The sequence below is a fragment of the Glycine max genome, chromosome 4 (assembly GCF_000004515.6).
Source record: "Glycine max cultivar Williams 82 chromosome 4, Glycine_max_v4.0, whole genome shotgun sequence".
In the NCBI taxonomy this organism is placed as follows: Eukaryota; Viridiplantae; Streptophyta; class Magnoliopsida; order Fabales; family Fabaceae; genus Glycine; species Glycine max.
Genome location: NC_016091.4, coordinates 1816047 through 1825493, shown reverse-complemented (window position 1 = coordinate 1825493; position 9447 = coordinate 1816047). Strand labels below are relative to the sequence as shown.

General features: G+C 30.6%; 1 protein-coding gene across 1 annotated transcript; it reads left to right on the top strand.

Moving 5' to 3' along the window:
• The first annotated feature begins 6 nt into the window (after positions 1-6).
• Positions 7-4986, top strand: LOC100779033 (protein FREE1). The gene is made up of 10 exons (XM_006578964.4): positions 7-365; positions 1737-1823; positions 1922-2053; positions 2982-3113; positions 3387-3452; positions 3541-3651; positions 3961-4050; positions 4167-4197; positions 4415-4485; positions 4590-4986. The coding sequence occupies exons 1-10, from the start codon at positions 348-350 to the stop codon at positions 4665-4667; spliced, it is 816 nt and encodes a 271-aa protein (XP_006579027.2). The 5' UTR covers positions 7-347; the 3' UTR covers positions 4668-4986.
• The last annotated feature ends 4461 nt before the right edge of the window (positions 4987-9447 follow it).

The following is a 9447-nucleotide window of genomic DNA, read 5'->3' as shown; positions in this document are numbered from 1 at the left end:
TTACTCGGAGCCATTCCGATTTGGGATCGGATTTTTACGGGAAGAGCGTTGGTGGTGCTTCGAGATATGACGGTGTCGCTGATGATGGATACGGAGATGGGGTGTATGCTTATGAAGGGGGCAAGGTGGAACCCTATGGGGCGCGTGGCACGGCGCCAAAATCGTCGACTTGGGCGGCGTTTGATGATTACGGGAGGTCCATCAGTTTCCCCTCGCAGAAGGAATCTTCTGTGGGGGGTAAGATTGTGAAAGCGGTGCCCAAGGCTGATACACAAGAAGACGTCAAAGGTGGTGGCGTGCAAAAGTTTCGTGTCAAGCTGTTGGCAGAAAGTGGGGGTCAGAGCACCATGGATGTTCTCTGTCAGGTATGAAGAGGATTGCATTTAGAACCAATTGTTATGTTTGTTTGTTTTATAATGAAGAGGATTGCATTCAGCTGTTGCCCGAAAGTTAGTCTAGGCTTTAATATTAGCGCTTGTTCATCGGATTGAATCCAATGAATGAGAGGCTAGGATTCACGGTCAACGTGCATTGAAAACTGTAATGGACTCAAACGGAACATTTGGAAATTCATTGAGAAGTAAAAAATTATGTCTAGGATGTGGAAGCTTTAGCTACTAGCTCATTGAGAAGTAAAAAATTATGTCTAGGATGTGGAAGCTTTAGCTACTAGCTTCTTGGTATACGTGAAGAATCTCATCTGGGATGTGGAACCAAACATGCTAACAAATTGAAAAAATGACATTTGGGATGTGAAACCAAACACGCTAACTAAGTTGTTTCCTTTGTGCTGTTATTGAAATAATTATAGTCAAGCTAGGAACTAGGGGAGTGCATAACATATTTGCACAAATTTTTAATTACAAGAAAGCTTCAATGTTTTGAAATTTAGCTTTAGTTAATAAAAATGAGAAAAAAGACTATGTACTGGCATTTCAAAATAATTTTACATAGTCTTCCAATCATAAATCACCTTATATGGTAAATTTGTGGACATTTACAATAACTGCCTTAAAAGTCATACAAATGGTGATTTGTGATTGAATGACAGTGTAAAATTATTTTACTCTATCAATGCATAGCCATTAAATTCATAAAAAATACTACAGTTTATCTAATTCTTATGGTGTTTTCGTTTATATTTTGTATGGAAGTTCAAAAAATAAATAATTGCAAAATGTAGTTAATTAGTTAAGACTTGAGAGTATCCAAAGTATCTATATCATATTTTTAGATGGTTATGTGTTTGAAGTGGGTACGGCAATTATTTTGACATGTGCGTGGTTCCTCGCTGTGAGGATATTGGATACCAATTGCATGGCTAGGGGTGCTTCTTTTGTATAAGTAGGTTAACAAAGGATCTGGTTTATGACTTTGATCCAAAGTAGTAGTAATTTCAGTCCAGACGGGTTTGCTAATATATATTCACTTACTCAGCCTAACAGATTACTCTCCTGTTAATTTGAATATGATATGCTCTCTCTCTCTCTCTGTGTGTGTCTAAGATTATTCTATTCTTTCATTGTAAGACACACATGTTAGTATAAAGAAACCAACAAATCTTTGCCTTACTTATTGTTCATATACTGCTCTTTTATTACTAACTTTTGCTGCAAATTTTATTAGAGACTTGGGCTTTCATAGAAAATTCCTGATCTTATTTTTGCTTCTAAAATATGTTGGTCACATTATCTTATTGCTGCTGATCTGAACTCTGTTAACCTTTGTCTGCTCAGATTGGTTTGGATGGAATTCGCATGCTGGATCCAAATACCAGCCGGACATTGAGAATTTATCCTCTTGAGAACATAACAAGATGTGATGTGAGCTTCTTGATTTCCTTCAGAAAACTTCACTGCATCCATCAAATTAATTTTCCTAGTCAATCTCAATGTAATGTTTTGCTAATTGAATCATGCAGAGAATCGATTCATCTACCTTTGCATTTTGGTCAAAGAGCCCTGTTGACATTGAGCCAAGACGGATCAGATTGCAATCTAATAGTTACACTACTAACACACTTTTGGATATAGTGACTGCTGCAACCATACAGGTATTCAGATATTTCAACTTTCTGTTATAACAATTGTTCAGGTTTTTTATGATAACTTAGGCTAAGATGATAAATGCTTTCCGAAAAATTGGCGGAAGATACTGGCTCTGTATTTTTAACGTCACCATGGGACAAGATTTTGTTTTAAAGTTGCTTTCCCAGTTTGAGTTACCATGTAATAGATAACAAGACCAGAGGTCCAAAAGTAAAGGAAAGCAAATAACAAGCTGGATTATATCTGCTCAATAATATGTCAGAAAAATGACAGTAAAAGTTGCGCTAATAATATGTGAAAATAGATGAACAAGAAGTCAAGAATAGAAAAATACAGATGGCTCAGGCAGTTTCAAGATTGCCCGGTTATATCCCTTCCTAAATCTTAGCAGTTACCACACTTTTCATCCCCCAGTCAGCACCCCGAATCGCTACACTAATATGTAATATAATGTTTAATTACTCTAGCATAGTTAATTGTGCACATTAGTGGTAGTAGTGCAATGCCATCATGGCCATCTTAGCTACAGTGGTGCCTTGTGGCCAATCATGAACATCACAGGTGCTATGCAGGTGACATGTTAAGTTCAATTTTGTCCCTGAAACCGGTGTTTTTTTATGGTTTTATTGGGGGCAAACTTGGAAATTGCCCATCCTAGTAATCTGTTCTCTTTTAACTTGGGGTCTGCTGCTTTGTGCCACTATTTGGGATTCTGATAATTATTACTCTGGTTCATATTCCTTAAAAGCAGTTATAGTTTCTGTAATGTCTCTTGCAATTATTAAATTCTGCACAGGTTTTCTAGTTAAATAGCTTGTTGTCTTGCTTTTTCTTGGGGTCTTTGGCTACTTATCAACAACTAAATTGTTTTAAATATTGGGATTATATGTTATATATGTCTTAATTACCCTTATTTTCTTTTTCTTAATGTAGTTCAAGGAAATGGGTGGAAGCAGGTGGCCTGCTGAAGCAGTGAAACCAAATGAACAGCCTACAGAAAGAAAGAAAGGTTTTGGTGATTGGATGAATCTTATTAAACCTGCCAATGAAGAGAAGGATCATTGGGTAAACATTAGATGCAATCTTTTTTTTGGTTTCTTCCTGTCTCAAAAATAGGATCCTTTGGTTTTTAGAATAAATGTTTCCAAGTTCCAGCTATTTTCTGGTAGAGGTTTGTGATTGTTGGAACTTGTTTTTTGGTTCAATTAGTACTATTTTTTACTTTATTTTCAAATGTTAGTGGTTTTCACTCCGTTTAACACTTGCAAAGTTTCTGAATGTGACTTGATTTTAATGAAAATTAATTGACCAATCTTACCAGGTTCTATTTTTGTATAGGTACCAGATGAAGCCGTCTCAAAATGTACAGCATGTGGTACTGATTTTGGGGCTTTTGTTCGCAGGGTTGGTCTCCGTGCTTTCCTTCCTCAACTAATGTTTTCTGTTTTGTGTTCTTTGTTGCTAATGTCATGATCCTCTGTGCTTCTAACAGCATCACTGTAGGAACTGTGGTGATATTTTCTGTGACAAATGTACATATGGTAGAATTGCTCTGACTGCTGATGAGAATGCTCAGCCTGTACGAGTTTGTGACCGGTGCATGGTATGTGTAATATTTGTCTGCTTTTCAGTCAATCACATTTGATATAATGAAAATAGGGACACTGTTTTGGAATATGCTTTTGCTGTTGTATCTGCTGAGTTTGTAGTGCTATTAATTATTAAATGACCGGTGCATGGTATGTGTAATATTTGTCTGCTTTTCAGTCAATCACATTTGATATAATGAAAATGGGCATACCATGCTCCTTTTCTGTTATTCTCTTATTTTCAATTGAATTACTGCGGCCTGAACAGTTAAAAACTGAAGAAGCAATGTTGTTAAGTTTCTTATAGTTCCATTGCTGTATAGGCGGAAGTGTCTCAGCGGCTGACTAGTGCAAAAGAGTCATCAAGTAAACCTGCATTGCAGAGTCATGAGGATCTTGCAAGGAAACTTCAGGTAACTGATTGGGACATTAAACCGTTTGTTTCTGTGTTGTTTTTGTCACCCATGGAAAGCTATAATTCTTTTAGTTACTTGGGTAATCTTTTTCATGGTGGTGAATGTCTTGGCAGGAGGAGCTGGAGAGAAATCGAAAGACATCAGGTAATGCATTCTGAGTTCAATTTTGAGAGTTTGAATTGGCGAATTGTAAAATTACTATATAGATTTTGAATTTTTTTATTCACAATTTCTTAAAGGAAGCAGGTTTCAAGCAATCTGTTGTATAGATAATTTAGTTGAGATGGTTGGATTTTATTTTATTTTGTTAGATTTTGAAATTTATCTCTGCGGCTCAGTTAAGTGGTGGTGTGGTTTGTAGGTTCCAAGTCTGATGGATCTGCAAGACGGATGAAGGAAGTTGCATGTCCCATTTGCACTGTCCATCTGCAGGTTTGGATCTAGTGACAATTGCCCCCTCTTTTCTCATAGACGCATCATTACAGCATCATAATCATCATCTTCGTGTGGTGCTTTTTGTTTTGGTATTATTGCAGGTTCAGGTGCCTAGCTCGGGTTCAGAGACAATTGAGTGTGGAGTTTGCCAGCACCCATTTCTTGTGAGCGCTCATTGAGTTCAGATAAACATGAATACGGAAGCGGTGTCTACGTGTTTCATAAGTTTAAAATGCATTTGTTTTACTGATCTATCTCTTGCGCATTCATTATCAATGATTGGGATTTGCCTTCCTTTTACCATTATCTTTGGGCTTGTTTCATGTCCTAGTTTTACCTTGCATGCGTCTTTTTATTATTTTCTTCTTTTTCTGATTAAAGCTTGGTGTGCTTTGTTAGTTGTTCACGTTTCACTTAAATTCGTTTGTCCGCTTGTATAAAATAGACGCTGAACACACATATATATACATGTATAGCTATGGTGAATTCGTTCTGGTATAAGACGATTCGATAGTTCAGCTTTGAGTATACTGCTTTGCTAGAGATTTAGTAACGTCTAAAATTCGGAAGATCAACTTGGTCTACAATTATTTTGATCACTCATACGTCATGTTTTATAATGTATAGCCGAATTTCTGGTTTTTTCAACTTTATCTTTTATATCTTAGATTAAGTGGAATAACAAAACATTTAACATGGGGGTAAATAGTTGGGGTATATTTGGAATTTTGGGTGAAGGATTAGGAGGAAGTAAATCGAGGAGTTAAAAGGCGCAAGTATGGGTAGTCTTTTACTTGTTACCGAGAGTCGTGCGGATTTTTAATAAAAGCTTTACCTTTTGAGAAATTATGGGTAGTCTTTTTGGGAATTTCTACTGTTTTTTTTTTTGGAAATGTCATAAATATGTTTGGTATGTGTAAAATAATTTTTGGGAATGGGAGACATAATAATAATAATGAAAAACTTTCCCCTTTCAAGGGGATCTTATTTTTCCATCTGTTGTGGAAAAAGTTTTAGTAGGAAATTTGTTTAAAAAATGATTCATTGGGAATGTTAGATTCTTAAGTTTTTTTAAAAATATTTATAGCAAACATGGGATTTCAACATTTTCAACTTAAGATTTTTAATAAATTTAAAAGAATCTTCCTATCTTTGCACTTAGGATTTTGCTAATCAATGTTTTGAAGGCATTAATGTGAATTTGTTTAAGGTTCAGTGGTCTAATCATTGTTGAACATATTTTATATTTTTTAATATATTAAGTAATTAAATACTAAAAAAATATAATTTAAATATGTATTTCTATTTATCTTTAAAATTGGTTATTTACACAGGTTTAACATGGACTTTTACCGGTTCGAACTGTTTCTTACATGTTCTCACCATTCTGAAATGTTTTGGTGGTTTGGAATATTTGAATCGATCACCAAACTAGTTTTTGGTTGAATCAGTTGAATCGATTGATCTAGTCTTGACTTTTGAAACAATAAAAAATATTGTTTTCAAATATCTTAAGTTTCGAGTGTCTTAATTTACTCTTTTGAAGCATGCTATCTTACAATGGGTTTTGCCCATGTTTTTATTTTATATAATTAAAATTTATAATAAATAAATTCATTTAAATGTATAAAATATATTCTGAATATATAATAAATAATCTAAATTGTTTTTTAATTGTTGATCATTTAAAAAATATTGAAAGTTAATTTAAAAATAAAGATTGAAGAGAAACATTGAAAGTTGAAAGAAATAAATAGTTAAGGAAATTAAATAGTATAAAGAAAGATAAAAAGGTGATGTCTGAGATTGCTGTAATAAGAGTGATGTTTGAGATTGCTGAGAAAAAGGGTTTTTTTTTTTTTATGTAGTTGCGGGAATAATGTATAAAATGTATATTAAAATAAAGTACATTCAGAAAAATAGAAAAGAATGAATGTTTAGAATTCCTATTTTGTCTTAATCCTTTGGTTAACAAGATTTTGATTAATTTAGAATTTAGTCGAAAAGTAACTAAAGTTTAACAAAAAAATTATTTACGTAAAAAATTAAACTCAAATACTAGTTGAATAATTCAATTTTAATTTTAGTTTATATCTTCAATCACTTAGTTGAATGAATATTAAGAATTTTTCATTAAAAAGTGAGAAGAGTAAAAATATAAAACCAATAATATTATTTTATTTCTTACTAGCAATTTATCCTCTGCAAATGCAAGGGTAAATACTTTGTGTATACAATCATTTAGTTATATAAATTAAATTACTTTATTGTATTTTTTGATAAATAAAATTAATATAAAATTGCTTGAAGATATTAGTATGATAATAACAATGATATTTTAAACCCAACAATATTTGTTAGAACTTAAAATGAATTTTATTTAAATTTAAAAATAATAGCATACTCATAATAGTAATAATTAATACAGTTTACTTTAAATTTAGAAACTATAGCAATTGTTATAATTTAAAATAAAACATGATATTTTTTAAAATTTAACTTAAAGGTAATAAATTTTTTATAATAATAATTTAAAATTGAAAAAAATAAAAAAAGATCTTGAAAAATCAATCTCACTCTCATAATTTGTGTGTAAAGATCATGTGATGCAAATAGCAAAAAATATATTATAAAAACAAGTTAAATCAAAGTAGGAAAGTGAGGGTCTCAGTTTCCAACGTAGATACTCAAATTCATATTTAACCACCTTGCGTGACCAAATAATTATTTAGAGAGAATTTTTTTTTATAAAAATCTAATGATTTCTCATTGTGAAATGTTAATATCATATATAGTAATTATTCAAATTTTAATTATCAAATAATAAGTATTTTTATCAACTATTTTCATAGTTTTGTTTTTTGACATCAAATTAATATCACCTATTATCCTAAAAATTCAGTACTATTTTTTGTTGCTGACTATACTATTAAATAGTCCCGTCAAAAAACATTAACTAATAAAAAAACTAGATCATCGGACCAATGACTGATACTAAGTAATCTAAAAAAACAAATTGGTAAAGAAAAAAAAATTGATTGAGATATCGTCCAAAATCGGTAAGAATTGGTATAAAAAAATTGATTTTATAACCAAATCAAAAAAAGTATTTTTAATTTAGTAAATTCGTATGTATAAGACAATTATTTTATATTAATTTAAAATTTTATTTACTTTTTTTTACAATTTATTATAAAATGTTAAAAACATTGGTATAAAATGAAATTAATACATTGATTAAAATTTTACGCCCACTTCTGCTCTAACGTCAACGAATTCTCTACATATGTTCAACACGAGTCCTTTTTTTTTTTTTTTTTTTTTCAATTTGGTACCACTCAAACTAGGGTTTTAGACTCCCCAATTCTATCCTAAAGCATCTCCACAAATTTTCATAATTTAGATCAACTATGAGACTAATCTTAAATTGGATTAAAGTATATTTTGCATAGATTGAACTAAGATTCTGATACAAACTCAACATGCATTATTAAATGAGTTACACATTAAATTTTAACATAATTTTTTACTACGCTATATAGCATGTTAGACTAAAAAAAAAGTAAAAATTATTATTATCACTTGAGTAAATTACACATGTCTCCTTGAAATAGTATTATTAAAATTGGTCTGGTTATTGACCTGATCAATACATTGGATCATAGGTCAGAAGTCCAACCGATGAGTCACTTATTAATCTTGTTGACCTGATATATATATATATTAAAAAAATTTAAAATATACCTAACATAATGTGATCAATTCATAGTTTTATACTCCAAAATTAAATTTATTGTCATGATCAAACTATAAAATATTATATAACCATTTATTACTATAAATTACTATTATTTTGTTGGGTATTATTATTAAATTACTAAGAAAACTTTTACTTTTCACGACTAAATATAAAAGTTATTGAATGACCATACACATGTCTCTTGAAGAGATATAAAACACAAAAATATTGAATTATATCATGATCAATATAATAATAATTAGTTATTATATATTATTATCAAGATAAAAAAAACTATTATAGAAGCATATTATATGTTATTTAATAATTAACTATTAACAATTTAACATCATTTAAGAATTGAAAAAAAAAACTCGACTGGTCAAACTTGACCAACTCGGTTCAAGTCATTGAATTTGAGCAAACCCGATCGGGCCGGAACAGGTTGAATGCATTTTTGGTCCTTCACCTTAATCAGATTGCCTAGAGCATTGGATCCCTGTCGAACTATTCTGATCGGCCGAACCAGACCAATTTTTATAATTATGTCTTGAAGTTTAAAAAAATTGCACATGTATCTCTTTCTTTTGAAAAACTTACACATGTTTTCTATGAAGTTTAAGGAAATGACACGTCTTTTTTTTTTAAAAAAAAAAACTACACAAATTAGCCTCTTGAATTTTGTCTAAGCATTAAGTCATGTGCTTTAACAATTTTGATTAAAAAAAATAAAATATGTTTATTGTCTTCATAAATATGAAAATGTTCGGAATTCATAATTGCAAAAAAAAAATGTCTATTTTTTGTTCTTGCAAAATTTAAATGTTATTTTTTGATATAAAACAAGAATTGAGTATATGTAGTTATAAAAAATATCAAGTTTTTAAATTTTCTACATCAATTATATGTTCTAAACTAGATTTAGGTGCATTTGAACATACATATGTTATTGTAAAAAGTATAAGGTTTTTCAACTTTTCAGCATTGGTTATACAAAAAGTGTCTAAGTTTTTCAACATTTATATATTGATTATACATATAAGCAATGTAGAAATTTTGAAAAAACATGACATTCTACAACAACATACACACATGTTCAAATACATCTAAATCTCTTCAAGCCAAAAAGTAACATTTATATTTTGCGAGTATAAAAAATAGATAATTTTTTTGCCATGACAAATTCTAAATATTTTTATATTTATGAGGATGGAAAATAT

Excerpts from the sequence above, each read along its gene's own strand:
- LOC100779033 (XM_006578964.4), top strand. Across the intron at positions 3,453-3,540 it reads TTGGGGCTTTTGTTCGCAGG|CATCACTGTAGGAACTGTGG; the intron begins GTTGGTCTCCGT and ends TGCTTCTAACAG. Across the intron at positions 4,198-4,414 it reads GAGAAATCGAAAGACATCAG|GTTCCAAGTCTGATGGATCT; the intron begins GTAATGCATTCT and ends TGTGGTTTGTAG.